At 34.9% G+C, this 18,618-nt stretch overlaps 1 protein-coding gene across 1 annotated transcript in view; it reads right to left on the reverse strand.

The window, feature by feature from the left end:
* Positions 1 to 2,988: 2,988 nt before the first annotated feature.
* The window catches only part of hcrtr2 (hypocretin (orexin) receptor 2), a gene marked incomplete at both ends in the record, with an annotated part of 46,490 nt that continues 30,860 nt past the window's right edge, over positions 2,989 to 18,618 (reverse strand). The window contains 6 exons of the mRNA XM_079249167.1: positions 2,989 to 3,158; positions 4,158 to 4,279; positions 4,512 to 4,732; positions 5,781 to 5,896; positions 7,789 to 8,032; positions 13,020 to 13,198. Coding sequence (XP_079105293.1) covers positions 2,989 to 3,158; positions 4,158 to 4,279; positions 4,512 to 4,732; positions 5,781 to 5,896; positions 7,789 to 8,032; positions 13,020 to 13,198 — 1,052 coding nt within the window. The remainder of the gene's footprint in view (positions 3,159 to 4,157; positions 4,280 to 4,511; positions 4,733 to 5,780; positions 5,897 to 7,788; positions 8,033 to 13,019; positions 13,199 to 18,618) is intronic.

The raw sequence follows: 18,618 nt of genomic DNA on the forward strand, positions 1-18,618 counted from the left end.
TAGTAAACTCTGTTAATCATGTTTCATTTCAACAGTTCATGGATTATTTCATTTGAAATGTCAAATCATACTCAGTGTATGACATGTGTGTATATTCAAGAAGTTATTAATTAGGTCACTATTTCACAAATAAAACACATATAGTTGACGAATGGGTGTGGTGATATGAGAAAATACTAATTCAAATGCAAGAGATCTTAGTGTGTCAAGCCGAATGTTCATTTATTTCATACTTTATTTATTTGTTGGTTAGGGAGACAGAAGATATGCTTTTAGAGTTGTGCAACGCAACATGGGATTGGGTGTGTGTGTGTGTGTGTGTGTGTGCTGCTTCATGTATGAAAAGTACTATGATTTTATTTCATTTGATTTGCTGTACAAGCTGTGAAAAAGATATTTATGGTCATAAGTTATGTTTTATTTAATTTAGTTTGTAATTAAAATACACCACGTCACTCCATACATCTGTTTCCTATACCCATTTATTCCAGTTCAGGGTTGTCGGGTAGGTGCGCCCCGAAGCTGGGGAACTCAGGAAGGGCCCATGCACTAGGGGAATATATTCCACACAGAGAGGCCCCAGCTGAGGTTTGAACCAGGCATCTTCTCACTGTGCAGCTTCTGTATTTATGGAGTGTTTCTTATTTTGCCAAAAGTTTGGATTGTGGCAGGACTAATAACTTAGTTCTGAATTTGAAGGCTTCGCTTTACAATTGAAATATTAAAGAAAATTCAGCATGGAGACATCGAAACCGAATGAAATGGTGCCGAGCTGGATCAAATGCAAAAACAGAGGGATTAAATCAACACTGATTAGGTTTTATCAGAAGGAGTTCATACAGCCAAGTTATTTTATTTATTAAGCACATGAAAAATGAACAAATATTGATCAGAGTGCTGCACAATTAAATCAAGGGGATTCAAATGAAAACAGAGGAAAAGCATAAGTTCCACACAAAGTCACACTGCACTTAATACTTTAAAAGATATAAAACTATTATTCTGACAGACAGCAAGGACCTGGACTGAGGAAAGGAAGTCAATAATGTTTTCAAGACAATTCCAACAAAGAGGGAATAATTCAGATTAACTTCACATTCACGTCTGTTATCAGACTGGTCAATCAAAAGTGTCCATACAGGACTAGAAAGTTTAAAATCCATAATTATAGCTTTACGTGTGCTAAGAATAAATCGGCATGAACATGAAAGCAACCAACAGTTAAAAACATAATATAATTCATAAACCTTCAAGAAAAAACAAAGCTGACATCTTAACAGGCAGATAAGTATCACGAGAAGGGCCACAAATCACAAAATATACATCAACCTTCCCTGAAGAGATTCATTTCCCTGTCTTTGTTTCATTTGATTGTGACATGACATTACTGTTGATTTTATCTAATTCCTTTCATATGACTTCCTTCTTGACCCAATTCTTTAGTGTTACTATATCTATTTAACAAGAGATTTCCAGATCTTTTTTTGTTTTTCTTTGTCTCTGTTTTGGAGCGCTTTGACGGAGGTGCTGATTACACTGAGGGTTATCATTTGTACGGGTCGATTTATTCTGATAATCAGATAGACAACAGTTTTAATGGGCTGTGATTATAATAATGTGCGTGTTATTTTCTGTTTTGGAACAATTTTCCTTTTTGTTGGAAGTGTTTTAATTGCGTCCGTTTCCTTTGTGGTAGCTTCCTAGAGATCATTTCAGCACCTGATATACAGATAAAATACCTAGATTACTTAAAAGTTTCAGTTGAAATAAAAATAAATATGTACCACATGTGATTTTTTTTTAGACAACATTACATTCACAGTAGATTACTTAACATTTAGTCAATTCAGCAATCACATATATCCAAAGCAGCTTACAAGTGAGGAATAAAATTCAAGCTTAAGTGACAAAAGAAACTCTGACCTTAACATTAAGGGCTAAATCAAATTACATCTATTCAAATGTCAAATTAGGAGAAGTGCAGGAACAGCTATACAACGTAAATGAGAAACTGATATGTGTAGTTCAGGTTCTCAGAGCAGATGAGGTTTTTAAGGGATTCTTGGAGGTAGAGGATTGTGCCTGCTCTGACAGCCTTTGGCAGATTTTTCCACATGCCTCCCTCCGTTACACATCACAAACAGAGAAATAAGTGCAGGTGTAGCCTGTGTGTCTGTTCTGCTTTCGCAACTTAATTTGTAGTCACTTCCTGCCTTATATTGATAACTTTCCCTGTGGACTTATGTTTTCTCTCTCTGATTGTCTTTCCGCCCCCGGTGATTTCAAAAGTTCTGTCAGAAATAGTTTCCAGTACATGAATGTAATATAATATATAAATACAGCCGTCTCTCTCTCTCTCTCTCTCTCTTTCTCTTACCCTCTGTTCATCTTTCTTAACATGTACCTTCCTTTTTTTGCAATATCTTTGTCATTCTGCTGTTCTATTTTTTTTTCTTTCTTTTTGTTTGTTTTGTTTTTTAACTTTTGCAATTTTGTATATTTTGCATGTAAAAATATTCTTGCCGCAGGCAGCAATCAGAAGGAAGCTCTCAGTAAACATAAGAGCCTCTACGTAACTGCGCACACAAAAGAAATTTAGAAGTGATTATTCTCTTAAGCATTTGCACTTCTGCTGTAGAAACCCACAAAACTGATTAATGTAAACCATCGAAATCAGTTATTCTGGTTCTGCCTGCAGAAACAACAATAATCACACAGTCAAAATGGATTGTAATACATCAGAGGGTCAAATCTTGACACTTAGCTGTGTTCCATAACATACAGACTGTATCAGGCGTCGAACACCAAACATCCCATTGTGTGATTTAAAATAAATGGACATTTTTAGTAAGTATATTGATTGTAATAAAAAACCACAGACCAGTTTTTAAAAGCTAAACATCCACTGCCGTTTCTCCGTTTTGTTCAAATTTATTCATGATAAACATGTTCCACTGCATCCTGAATCTGATGAACTCCCACGTGAGACTACAACATCTGATCTGATATTTGTGACAAGTTGTCTACGTTGTTAACTTGAGTTGACACGGACTTCCGGCTCTCTGAGTTCGCTCTGGTCCTCATCTGTTCTGTCTGATTGTGCCGATGGCCGCAACAGCTGCAAGAAAACGCCGACTTAAACTCCTCACGGAATTTCCCTGGAAAAACAAAACATATGTCAGTACGAGGGCATTCAAAACATAATGCAGTTGCTGACATCTGCTAACTCTAACCTCACTCTAGAGAGGTGGTTCTCAAATTTTTTTGTACCATCCCACCTATTCAAAAAAAAATTTAAAACATTTCCGGGTCACAAAGTTTGGTAAGGTCAATAAAAAATATGAGCTCCGACTTCAGGACTTTCAGTGTAAAATAACTGTTTTTTGCAGCTGGATTTGTGATTCAGGAAAAACGAACATTGTTAAAATCAATCTCACTTAAAAACGTCAATGTGCACAAAATGAGTTTGAATGATATGGCTCTGAGCCATATCATCAGAGTTAAGAGCACGTTCATCGCATCACAATTTAAAAATTGGATTTTATATATCCAGCTTGCTACAACTAAGCAGGTTATGAGTTTTCATTTTAATAGTTTCATCATGAACGAACTGGAGTTGCTTACTCCAGGGGTTGTAGTAAGAATCTGTCTTTTAGCACATAAACTGGAAAACCTAGTACAAGCTATCCACCTTATTTAATCTCAGTTATCTATTTATTCACTTCTCTCTTGCTGTCTCTGTCCTTTTCTGTCTTTAGTTTTGTCACCAATAAAGTGCATTGTTTTTGTTTTTATCTGAAGTGTCTGAAGGTCCATTCCCACCAACCCACCAGGGTGGATGTTAGATGGTTTGATCCACTGTTGTTAATCTTCTTCTTAATGTTTGATTGGTAAAAATGGGCGCATTACTGCCACCTGCGAAACTGGAATGTGGACCAGAATATTTTCTATAGCCAGAGTTTTTAAAGCATCCATTTCTCTGCTACATTTTCCTGCGAGCCCCAGTTTGAGATCAACTGCCTTAGACTAACAACATGTACGATGGACAGTTAAAGCAGTGAGTTATAAGGTTGATGTTCAACTGTTCACTAGATGGCAGTAATGAACTTACTTTTCCTAAATGAAACCAAAGATGCAAGGGAGGTTTGAAAACTCACCACTTAAGAAGTTATAGATGATTGGATTTGCGGCACTGTTGGCATATATGAGCCAATGTGAAAAAGTAAACCATGCATACACTGTCTCTCTGTCGTTTGTGTTCTTGAAGGTGCCAAAGACTCTGTAGGTGTAGTAGGGGGGAAAATGAAATAAGAAAAAGACATTATTGTGTATGTACTGCCTCATAAAAACAAGCAACAATTCAGTAGTTTAAATGTACTGCATCAGTCATGAAGATGTAAGAAAAATTATGCAAAATACGAGCTCTGATCTAAACCAGCTTCTATTGTGGAGTTCACTCTGATCTCACTGGCTTTTGATCCAGTGAGCAGCAGGGCCAAACGGATTATTACCTTTTCATGACATTGAGCACGCTGATAGGTAAGTAGCAAACAGCAAACACAAAGAGCACCACCATTAACATGCGAGCTGTTTTGCGTCTGGCTCTGACTTGTTTTATCTCGGCACAAACTGTGTTGGTCCTAACCCTCACAGCCTCTCCCATTCCTGTACTCGGAGTGGAGCACTGGATAGACCGCCACTTCCTCTGAATCACTGAAGTGCTTCCAGGAATCTGTTGATGAATTATGTACATAGATTAAAACACTTTAAACAAAAAGACCCTCAAATCCCAGTCAGATTAGTGTTAAACGTAGGTTTGTGAGACCAGGAACCTGTATGATGAAGCAGGATTTATGGCTTAGAAAGGTCATTTCAGCTTTAGCCCTCAGTGCCAAGAAGGCGGTTAACTTCTTACCAAGGTTTCATGCAATAAATACACTTAAAAGATTTAAAGAAAACCTTGGTGTGTAAACAGTAAGAGGATCACTTCTCTCCGCTGTTGTCAGACGGCACCTGAAACATTTGACTTTTTCTGATGAGCATTTAATCCATCAGCACCTCAGCTGGCGGAGCTGACACAAAACGATATAAAGAGAAAATCGACTCACTGTCATTGTGTGTGTAATACATTTGTAGGGTAATTTGTGTTTGACTTTAGGTACTTGTAAATGTGTGTTCAAATACACATAAATACTTAAAAGTTCCACATACAAAAAAAGTTACACAAGCACAGATGACAAAATTGCACAGAGTTATATTTTACACATATCTTTCCTCTTAAACCTTGTCATTTTAGTAGATTAGTGTTTAAAACAAAAGCTTCTGTGCACACAAAGGTTAACTATGCTGATTCACACAGATACTGCAGTTTACAGGTGCATAAGGGGTTTTGAGACTCTCAGAGGCGGGGCTTTTATGTGTTGGTGGAAAGCTAGGTCATCTGGTTTTTCTTCAGATTTTCTTTTACAGTTATTTCAAAGTGGGAAAGAAACTGTCCATGACACACAATGAAACTGAATCACTTTCTTTCTTCATCGAAGCTGTGTTGCTTTTAGCCTGTATTTTAACTTTCAGCACCCAATATTCGGTTTGGCTTTGTTCATCTTCTAAGAAATATTTAGTTTCTGATTAATCTCGCCATCTGCTTGCAGCAGAGCTCTGTTTGACAGAAATGCTCACAGTCAAATTCTGGAAACAGCCTTGGCATTTTTACCATGCTTTGTATCATGCAGGCCCCTGACGGGTCATTAATGATCAATGTATAATACTGGTATACGCACCTGTTGGCACCACAGCTTGTGGCATATCTGAATGTATGCCAGGACCATGAGACACAACGGTGCAAAGTAAGTGACAATGAAGAAGCATGTGTGATACACCTTCGGGTAAATCTCAGCTGCAAACAGAGTAAAAACAGTAAAGTACACAAGACTGAGTGTTGTTACTGAATCAGTAATTCATTGACTACTGCTGCTGATTAATGGTTGATTCATGCATTGATCTGAACTGAGGACTGGGGGAGTGACTTAAAAAGAATACATCTGGTTACACTGAATAGATAAAATTAATCAGAGGTAACAGTTCCATCACAAATCTGTGTTCTATCAGTGAAAATGAGAAATTACCATTGTTTTCATAAATAATTTATCATTAACGTAGAATCAGCACTTTATTACTGACACACTAATGATAGATAGATAGATAGACAGACAGACAGACAGACAGACAGACAGACAGACAGACAGACAGACAGACAGATAGATAGATAGATAGATAGATAGATAGATAGATAGATAGATAGATAGATAGATAGATAGATAGATAGATAGATAGATAGGTGGGCAATATTTTTGTATAAAGAGTGCATTTGTGACACTATTAGTAACTGTTATAGCTACTTTATGGCTGCAACTTACATGGATTACTAAGCCACAGGAACTAGATAATTACTTTGTGACCACATATTACCTTTGCATGGAATTTGATCACTGCAGCATGCATATAAATTGCATGTAAATTTGGACAAATTATAATGATGCAACTTAGCTTACAAGGCTTACCTAACTGAATATTTTATTACAAAACAACAAATGGAGATGGGACATCATACACATCATTTGACTGCAGCTGCAGCTTAACCACTAAGGCTGGGTGATATCACAAGATTTTTAATTATACCATAATTTTGCATGTAATACATATATCCAGTCAAAGGTTTAGACATGCTTTCCTATTAAATTCAATGGGTATGTGTGTATACGATGCAGAACACAAACATAGACCTGCAGAATTTGATAACAAAAAATTAAATCAGTTGTAAACATAACATCTAGGAATTTACTCATATATGGGTGTTATCTGCTTTCCCCCACCAACTTCAGAGTTTTTCACGGGATTTGAGCCAAGTAAACAAGAAAAGCAGGATGAGAGTCAAATCACTGCAGCGTCCATGTCTGTGTCATTGGCAGGACTCAAGACTTCCCCAGAAAGTCAGAAACAACTTAGAGACCAACAGAAAAGCCAAACTTGTCAAAGAAATAGAGAAATAATACCCTATGTGGCTGTAGAAAAAAATTAAAAAAAAGTTGCCTCTGTTTACAGCTGAGGACTGTTTGAGTTGCAGCTGAAAGCTGCCCTGAAGAAGATCTGCGTGAAAAATAATCGCTTGAAGTTGATAAAACAATTTGTAAAACAGAAAAGCAGAGTATTTAAAATGAGAATCATAATTTATATAATAAATAAATAATTTTTATGGTGCTAAATTCAACTGGATCAGCACTTGGCTCACAGACACTTAGCCTAAAGATTTGAATCCCAGAGTCCTTTGTTGCAGGTCATTTCCTCTGTCTCTTTCCTGTCCAGCAACCGGGCTCCATAACAAAGATCATTATGAAAAGATGTCCTCTTAATCCCCTTGTAACAAATGTGAAGGAAAAACTGGGGCAAAATAATCTAAATTCTGGTAAAAAATTAAATGGATTTCAACTTTTACAAACTGGGTTTCAACTAATGAAGCCCGGTTTACATTTTCTCTGCATTTCGTTTGACAATATCACATTATGGATACAATTTTTTTTAATTAAACTGTGCTGCGTTTTAAGGCGTAGCTCCTCTCAGCACATTTTAATCACAGAATCATTCTTCCTGGCTCATCTGAATACCACCAGAAAAACTGATTTGTTACCATTTATGAATTTAGCTAACACATAAGGAATACATCAGTATGGAGTATTGTTGTTTGTTTGGATTTTTTTTAAAATTACATTTTTATCACATGCAAAAACGAACCTCCCCAATGCTCGTCGCACACTGTGAAGAGAATTGTCTTGTTTGTGAGTTCAGGTAGCAGGCTGCTGCACTCCATGACAATGGCTTGAGGAATCATAATGATGCACGACACAACCCAGATGGCAACAATACTCTTGCGAGCCCTCTTGGCCGTGCTCTTGAACATAAGCGGGTGACAGATAGCATACCAGCGGTCTTGTGCAATGCAACTCAGTGTTAGCACTGAAACGGAGACAGAGATGGTCTGTGGAAATAAGAAAAGAAAAACAAATTAGACAGCAGTAAATGTACCCTTGGAATTCTGTTTTCAGTACTTTAAAAATTCAGACATTAGAAAACAGATATGGATCCTAAGTATTCTATTGGCATGATTACCAGATGTGGATATGTTGACTAACTTCAGCTCTACTTGTCTGCTGTCTGTTAAGAATCCATGACCTCTAGGCTCCATATGTGGATGGTGTGATATGTCTCTTGCATGTAAGTCTTGTGATAGGTCCAGATATAAACTTGGGAATGTTTTTGTCTGAACTCTGTACAAGGGAGCTGACATAAAGAGACAATTAGAGTCCTTTAGGAATCCTCACATATTCTGCAGATATGGTTTTTTTTTTTTTCTAGATTTTTAAAATAAACCTTGTGATTATTAATCTGGCTTGTGTCTGGAGCTCTCTCTCTCTCTTTTACCTCCAAACCATCCTTTCCACATTATCTCCCTCACATAATCTACAGCAATATCATATTTTCTTATCTCATATTTTTGGGTGATATCGTGAAACAAAAGATATTCGCCTGAATTGAATTCTCTGTCAAATACAGGCAGGGAAAAACTTATGGCACATTTAAAGAGTACATTTGTTTGTAAAAATAAATGTGGTCTAATAATTTGTTTCCATGATTTTAGTTTCATAATAAGACATTTTAAAAGACAAAACAAGGATCATTTAAAATATTCTCCATGTCCTTCAATGTGTCTTTGATGGATGAAAGACGAGTCTCGTCACAAGCTAAATTACACACATTTCTATGCAGAGCACAGAGAAATTGAACCAGTGTTGGATCTAAATTGCAAAGCACATTTCCCGTGTTAGAGGTATATTCTTATTTCATTTTGAAATGTTGTTGATGGTTGGAATATCAATGACTTTATGAATCATTGAGTCTTTCGTGAAAATGTGACCATTTCCTTTGGGAAATAAACCTGAAGGTCAATGTCTTAAACATCTCTAACGATGCCTTTGCGGTAGGTTTAAAGGTTTATTCAAGAGTAAACAAAACAAATCGGCTCACTTCTGGTTCTGCCAGAGGTCTTTTCTTGTTAAAAGTGATTTCTTCCTCTACTGTCTCTGCTGCACACCACCCTGAACATGTTCAGGTTAACTATTAATTTTATTTTGCCACATATAAAATATATAGTTGATAGATATTTAAGAGAGGCATCCAACTATAACAAAAAACCCATGAGAAAAAGAAATTTAAATCTTTAACATAAATACACTTGGCAATATAAAACTAAACACCCAAAGTTGCAGAAACATAGCAATGTTTAAATATATTACAAATATATACAGTATTATATATTATAAATTAACAATCAATGACCTGTTCGAAAGTTTTCTAACCTTTCAACATCATGTCACATGTTTGCTAAATGAGTAGTATTATTCCAAAATTTAACCCCTGCGTATATTATTGAAAGGTTACTGTGCCCGATGCTTCATCTTCTGATAGCAGAGGAAGATGAAGCTCTGCTGATTGATGTTAGATAAGACAGGCCCTTTGAACTGACTTACATTTTATAGAAAGAAATACAAATGTGAAAAGCATTAATATAATAAATATTATTAACAGAATAAACATTTTAGCTATTTTATTCATGTAGATGAGACAGATCCCAAGATAGAACCCTGAGAAAGTCGAAGCCATGTTAGAATTGCTTACATTGACCGAAACAAAGGCAAGGCAAGTTTATTTGTACAGCACATTTTAGGTACAAGACTCTTCAAAATGCTTTACATGAAACAATAAAAGCTACCTAGTGGCCGAGGAAGCATTAAAAGCAAACTAAAAAGAAGTTAAATATATGAGGGTAAAGTTAAACTAAAGTGAATAAAATGCATGAAAAAAGCAGTAAAAAAGTTTTTAACGTTATTTTAAAGCAGCTGAAAGTTTCAATTTGTTCCACCAGTGAGGAGCATAAAAACTGTAAAGTAAGGGACTTCATGATGTTCAAGCTAGCAGCTTGTAAGGGCTGTGTCAAAGCTTTAAAAGGCACTTCCTTGAGAATTTAGGGGTGTTTTGAAAATCATTATCCTGCAGCAAAAGCCAACTTCTTTATCTACAGGTTTGCCTTTAAAAATTACTGAAATAAAACTGCATTTATCCTTCCCAATGAAACGTAGCACTGGCTGCAGCATCAGCTCACAGCTTATAGAACCGTGCACCACAACCCTGATGCCTGCTCAATCTTCTTAAAGGTCATCTGCATTTTTTCTCAAAGATTTTGAAATACCTTTTTAGCAGTCCTTTGAGAAATAATCTCTGAGATTTTTTGGTCATCCAGGAGTCAATTTGACCTCCAAAGCCATATTTACTGCTTGAACGGGTCTTATGCGCTTTACACCACAAGAGGAAAGCTTCATGAAAACATTTTTCTCTTTAAAACCTTCTACCACTATGCATAAATCAGTTATTTTTGTTTGATAGAGTGCTCTGTAGATGCTTATATAGGACTCCATTGGTAATTGAAGGTAAGGGGACTGCGTTTACACAACTTGAATGAGATGGGAAAAATGCAAGCTGATTGGTGTTTTGTTGGCTTATTATTTTCAATTTAGACACATAAAGATTATTCCAAAAGGATAGTTAACATGTTAAAGTAGGTAACACTTCTACATGGAGAAAACTGTTAATAGCTTGGTTTCCAGTCATTAATGAAATGGATTTCAGGTTATACTGGAAAGCTTTTTAAAAAGTAAATTATTCATCTTTAATTTAACCATTTTAAAGCAAAAAAAAAAAAAGAAGCGAATACAAAAGGGTGTCTAATGTAATCAAAGTGTGGCTGTATCGGCTGCATTCCTAGTTGCTGTAATGTCAAAATAGCTGTATTAACTCTGAAGAAGGGAAAAAAGATTTATTAAAACAAAACAAAAGCATAGAATGGAGAGAATTCTGCTTTAGAATTTACATTAATCTTTGGAACTGGCTGGAAGGATGCTGGTCAGTATTGTGAATTTCTTGATCCTACAGTTAATTTCAGTACAGTCCGTCAATTCATCCATCCATCCATCCATTATCAATAACTGCTCATCCACCTTAAACAGTGGTATTTCAAAAGCCAAAAATAGGTGCTATATTTTGGCCAACAATGTACATGTACATAACCTAACAGAGATAAATGTAACATCTTCTGACTAGTCTTCATGCTACATGCATAACGGTAAGAAATCTTGAATGAAATGTGCAATAAGCCACATGTATATATATATATATATATATGTATATACAGCTGTATATATATATATATATACATATGTCAACAGGTGCAGAAGTCTGACTGAGAAGAACAGAAAACACCTGACTGTAGCGGAAACATTAAAGGATTGTTCAACAAAATATTAGTTTATGAGTGATGGAATATGTAATAAATTATCTTATTTGTTTGCTTTTTAAAAATATTTCTATTGAACCAGAATTAGAAAATAATGTAATGATTTTCATAAAATTTTTATTTATTATTACACTTGTCAATTTCAGCTTATTTTACAGGCAGCAGTTTTTTTCCTTCTTTAATGAAAGGGTATGAATAAATATGAGCACAACTGTATATGTATTTTGCAGGTTTTTTTTTCTTTCTTTTATTTTGTCACTGCCTAAACTGATGTACAGACCTTCAACACACAGGAACAACGCAGCATGGAAATCTTATCAAAATACCACATAAAGTCATTTGCCAATTGGGACTTGGTTCTCCTGTTGTGAAAGGCAGCTGGAGGCAAGTGTTGTAGCAGGAGCGATGACAGCCCAAAGCATTTCACACATATTCATAAACAGGATAAACAGGACCATGTAAACCTTTAAAGGAGATCCTAATTCAATTCTATCAAACTCAACATGTGTAGTTTACATTCATGTCCAGCACAGAATATAGATTTGTTCTTGTTAACAAGAAACCCCTCTTCAATATCCCTCAGTTCATGTTATAAACACAATGTTTCCCTGTGGTCAGAGTTGAAAAGGGAACTCAATATGATAAATCCCAGATCTGCAGGATTTCTTTAAAGTACTATAGATAATTTGCGGAGGATGGTGTAGAATTACTTCTAACCAGTGGTGTAATCCAGGGTATGTGTGGGTATACAGAGTTTACCCACTTCTTTTTCAGTCAGCATTGAGTATATCTACTTCTAAACGCCCTGTAATGCTGCTTTTACAAATACAACCATCCCGATACATGTAGCTACATCGTCCAGCAGCTCAGCTAAGGTCATGTATGCTACAGTGGTGCAGTTAGCTGTCGGCTGTGTTAACTTTAGTCTGAACATAGATATAAAAATATATGTCTATGAGCCTGTCTCTCACTTGTCTGTGTGGCAGTATTGGTTAAGTCATTTCATCACGCTTGCTCCCTGAAACAGAATAGTAGAAATTAAATAAATGAAATGAATTAAATAAAAAATACTTTATTAATCTCCAAAGGGAAATTCAATAAAATGGAAATTCAATTTTGTGTGAAATTATGTGACAATGAGCAAATATACTCATTGAGGAAAACTAAATAGAATAGTCTGGCACGTCACTTTTTCTGAAACAATGTTTTCCGGGACACTTTTTTCTGTATTTTTTTTTTTTTGTTTGTTTTGTTTTTGTTTTTTTTTTATTATTACTTTGAAAGGCAAAAAAAAAAAGAGTATACCCATTTCTTGGCTGACCCCTACACCACTGCTTTTCAATGTATATTTTAATGAGAGCAAAAAGCAACAAATAAAATGTTCTTTAGCCACACCTTTTAGTTTTAAAAAAGAGACAGTGAGAACAGCCAAACGGTCATGACTTGACCAAGGCATTAAAACATCACAGACTAACATGAAATGTCTCACACAGTGCTCATCCTGATTGACACAAAGTAAGAAAAGTGCAGAAATAATAGAAATGTGAGTCTCAGAATATATTAATGAACCGTTTACAGTTGTATAGATTTTGAAAAGACATTGTGTTTCATATCTTACCTGGAGATAAGGGACAATCTTGCAAAGAGTGTTTCCAAAGAACCATGTCTCTGTAATGTCAACCACAAGACTTGCAGGCAGGCAGATGATGGTCACCAGGACATCAGCAAGGGAAAGATTCACTATGAAGTAGTTGGTGACTGTGCGCATGTGACGGTTTTTCCACACTGCAAAACACACTGAGAGGGATGCACAATCAAAGGAGGCTTAGTTGAAATCTTCAGCAAGTCACAGAATTTGGATTAAAACTAAATTCATGACAGAAAAAAGTTGTGCATGTGAAAGCATTTTCTTCCTATTTGCCTTGTCTTGCAAAATCCAGGCAGAAATGTAATTGAGAAGATGACCCAGAATACCATATATAGATATATATAGATATATATATATATATCTATATATATATATATATATATATATATGTATATATATATACATATACACAGTGTCTTTTTTTCTTGTTTTGGTCTAAAAGGTTGAAGATCGAAGACAGAAAAATTGTTTTTAGTAGCATAATTTTTCTGTTATTAAGCTGCACAGCATCTGATTTTATTTCATAACAATGCGAATAAACAAAATGAATCACTTTTTTTATGTTTACCCTCTAGCATGTGCTCTAAGACTCACTTTTAATACACTACTAACACAGAAACGTGATATTTCTCACAGAACACTTGGTAGTCAGTAATCAAAAAGCTTATATAACAACTCTTTATAACCAGTGACAAAAGAGAAGAGACTCGTCGGGGTGAGTATTGTTCATAACCTGCATCTGTGCCGAGACATTGTTGTAAACCACTGTGCAAGCTTTTTGTAACCATCTAAGAAATATGCATTAGTGAACAACTTGAACCTGACCCACAGCCTCCATTACAGAATCCTTGCATCATGACTGTAGCATTTCCACACCTACATTTTAGTTTCATTTAGTTATACTATATTAATTCTTTTTCAAATACAGATTGCTTTACAGAAAGCAGGATGCAAGTTGAACTGCTCTGCAGCAGGGCGACTTTGTACAGACAGGGTTTTGTTGTGTTTCTCGCCACACATTACAAACAGTCATTTTAAATTAGTCTGCCAGATTTTAAATTATGTATAACTGTAGCAGATGAGTGAATGAGATGAGAGACATTTCTGACAGAAGCAGAATAAGGTGGTAGATTATTGACAGCAAGGTCAAAGGAGTACTGTGTGTGTTGTGTTTGTTGGGTAAATGAAAAAAATGGAGCAGACAGAGAGAAATGGATATGAATACTGGCATACTGCATCAGGTCTCTTTGAACTATTTAGTCCAACTCACCCACACCTCCAGTTTTTCCTATTAAGCTTGTGTGAACATGTCCAAATAGGCAAATGGACTGGATTATTGCACCTGTCTTTTTGGTGATTCTGTGTTTTACAATACAAGCCATACTCAATAAAGAAGCCAGTGTGGCACTTATCTTCATCACGCATACACTTTGATATTGATCAGGGTATCAAGGATAATGGGAGATTAGCTATCTTGTCCAACAACATATTGATTTGTTGACAGAAAACTGAAACTGTGAACTTATATTTAGCAGAAGGTCTCTTTGATTCCTGGGGGACAGCCACAAACATAGCGGCATTTGAACAAGCTCATTTGAATATGTTACATGGAAGGTATATGAGTCTGTGTTGCATCATCTCATAAGCGAGCACAAATATTAGACCATCAAAAAACAATTTTGGTGGCTCGGTTTCCATGTTGAGGTAATTTTTTTCTTGTAGCCTACTTGAAGCAGAACTATCTGAGAACATCTCCATGTCTAAAAAAAGTGACTGGATCAGGTTGGATTCTAATTTCCCAAACATCTCTATTAAGCATTGAAAGTTATGCAAAACTCAGAGCTCACAAAGCTTAAAGGATCTTTTATCAATATGTTACTTTAAAGTCCTGCAGGGCACTTTAATGGCTGCACATTTCAGAGCAGATATCATGCATGCCATATAGCCTAATAGAAATTACATGTGCAATATGTGTATTTGATGATGGGTGAGCAAAACCAAACTGACATGAAAAGAGTTTTCTTCTGTGGTGGTAAGAATACAGAAATGATCAGAACCCTGCTAATAACGTTCATTTTTTAAACGTAGGAGAAAAATAACCCTGCATCTAATGTATTCACTCTTTTAATAAGTTTTGTTTTTACTGATAGAAATTATAGGTGGTTGTGTCTGGGACCCACCGTCCAAAGACATGCATGTTTGGCTAATTGGGTACTCTAAATTGCCCATAGGCAATGAGCATGATATAAGTTGGTGGTTGTTTGTCTCTGTGTGGCCCTGCGATGGACTGGCAAGCTGTCCAGGGTGTACCCTGCCTTTCGCCAAAAGACTGCTGGTACAGGCTCCAGCCCTGAATTGGATTAAGCAGTTAGGAAAATGAATGAATGTGTCTGGGACTACGCGGCAAAGTCTCTTTGGTGAGATTGTGCACCCCTCATTCAATTTCATTCATTCATTCATTTTCCGAACCGCTTATTCCAATTCAGGGTCGCGGGGAAGCTGGAGCCTATCCCAGCCGGCTTTGGGTGACAGGCAGGGTACACCCTGGACAGCTCGCCAGTCCATCGCAGGGCCACACACAGAGAGACGAACAACCACACTCATGCTCACACTCACTCCTAGGGACAATTTAGAGTGACCAATTAACCTATCATGCATGTCTTTGGATGGTGGGAGGAAGCTGGAGTACCCGGAGAGAACCCACGCATACACGGGGAGAACATGCAAACTCCACACAGAAAGGCCACTGACCAAACCAGCCAAGGATCAAACCAGCGACCTTCTTGCTGTGAGGCCACAGTGCTAACCACTGCGCCACCGTGCAGCCCCTCATTCAATTTATTAAAAAAAAAATAAAAAAAAAAAATATATATATATATATATAAATAAATATATTTATTTGTACATATATATATATATATATATATATATATGTATATATATATATATATATATATATATATATATATATATATATATATATATATATATATATATATATATATATAAATAAATATATTTATTTGTACATATATATATACATATATATATATATATATATATATATATATATATATATATACATATATATATATATATATATATATATATATATATATAAATAAATATATTTATTTGTACATATATATATACATATATATATATATATATATATATATATATATATATATATACATATATATATATATATATATATATATATATATATATATATACATATATATATATATATATATATATATATATATATATATATATATATATATATATATATATATATATATATATATACATATATATATATATATATATATATATATATATATATATATATACATATATATATATATATATATATATATATATATATATATATATATATATATATATATATATATATATATATATAAATAAATATATTTATTTGTACATATATATATACATATATATATATATATATATATATATATATATATATATATACATATATATATATATATATATATATATATATATATATATATATATATATATATATATATATATATATATATATATATATATATATATATATATATATAAGCTGGTTCTTCTTTCAGACATAGGTGAAGGAAGAACATGTGGAATTTTGTTTTTACTTTGACTTGTGTCAAGTGGGGACTGCATTCACCGTCAGAAGCATTATGTGACTGCTGTAATGTGTCCTTATGCAGCCGTTATTCCTGGGTTTGACCAACCTGACTGACTTGAACCACCAGGCTGAAACATGTCAAGGTAAAGAAAACAAAAAAAAACATAAAAAAAATAAACATGTATACTATCAGTCAAAAGTTTGGACACACTTTCCCATTGGATTTAATGGGAAAGTGTGTCCAAACGTTTTACTTTTAGTGCACATTCTACATGAACCTTTCTCTGAAAGAAGAAACTATTGAAAAATTAAACATTTTTTAGAGTCTCTGATGGACAGTACTTTAAGATTATTACATTCACTTTATTACTTTTCTTTTACACGTTACATAACTAAATTAACTAAATAAAAAAATTGGTTTGACTTTATTTTAACACATCAAATGTGTGGCAAGTATGTGATTGTTCTAACTGAAACTTTGTTTTAGTGGGACCTAAATATATTCAGCGCTGTGGATTCAATTATATTAACTGCCATCATATAGTGATGCATAAATGCATGTATATTTTTTCTCAAGTCCTAGAAGCCCTGCATAGATATTTCACAAAGTTAAAATGTGCATGTGATACTAAGGATTTGCAACAGATTACATAAGGAGGATGAAAAGTATCAGATTGTGTCAGAAGTAGACTATGTGTAACATCAAAGAGAGGATACCATCCAATTAAAATACCTTTTTGAGAAGGTGGCGTAATAATCCTGACACAATTTTCCCATTTAAATTAAACCTAAAGCTACTCAAACAATAAGATGGATGTCTCTTGCATTTTCTGTTTGAGATAAGGTTATTTAATGTTTAACTTTTTTTTTTTTTTTTTTTTTCATCAACACTAACCTACTCAGGAAGAAGTGACAGATTCCATTAAATTTCTAAAGGATGAATGGATGTGCACTGATGCAAGCGACAGCTGGCCGCGTCGCTATTCTCACTAGTCATTTACAATTAAGAATAAGAAGGCTGAGGAGTATTGCTTCCAATCAGTGTTTTATACTGTTTACTTTTCTTCATGCACTCTGGTTTTAAAATAATACCATTTTACCTATTCTTGTTTAAAAAAAATGGGCATGTCTTGATATGTGTGCCATATGGTGAGTAACAGGTGAAAACACGCTTCATATGCGAAACAAGCTGCATATTAAAAAAAAACCAACTTAAAAAGAAAAAGCTGCATATTCACTGTCACAACAGAAGTGCTCTGACTTATCAAAGATTTTACTACGCTAACATCGAACATTTAAATCAGCTGATCTTTTAAAAAATAATATTGTACAAGAATAAAAACTGCAATGTGTTTTTTTGTTGTTGTTTTGTTCTCTAATTCTTCTTCAAGTACTTTTTATTTGGTGTTTTCTTTTCCTGCTGTTCTTCTCTTGTGTGTTCCTTTTTTTTGGTTTTTTTGGAACACACATTCCCATTAAATGCAATGGGAAATTGTGTCCAAACTTTTGACTGGTAGTTAGTAGTATTAGTCTATGTGTATGTATGGTGCTGAAGATGGGGTGTTGAGAATATTGGGGAAGGGGGCTTTTGTTCTAGGTGCTTTTTATATACTAATATCTATTTGGATCATTATTTCACTATATGGCATGGTGGAATAGTGGTTAGCACTGTGGCTTCACAGCAAGAAGGTCACTGGTTCATTCCTGGGTTGGGGCAGTGGGGGAGAACATGCAAACTCCACACAGAAAGGCCGCTGCCCAAGCCTTTCTGTGCAGAGTTTGCATGTTCTCCCCATGTATGCGTGGGTTCTCTCCGGTTACTCTGGCTTCCTCTGTCTAAAAACATGCATGTTAGGAGAATGGGTTACTCAAAATTGCCCCTAGGAATAAGTGTGAGGGGGTAACGGATTAGGCTTA

This window comes from Telmatherina bonti (assembly GCF_933228915.1).
Source record: "Telmatherina bonti genome assembly, chromosome: 11".
In the NCBI taxonomy this organism is placed as follows: Eukaryota; Metazoa; Chordata; class Actinopteri; order Atheriniformes; family Telmatherinidae; genus Telmatherina; species Telmatherina bonti.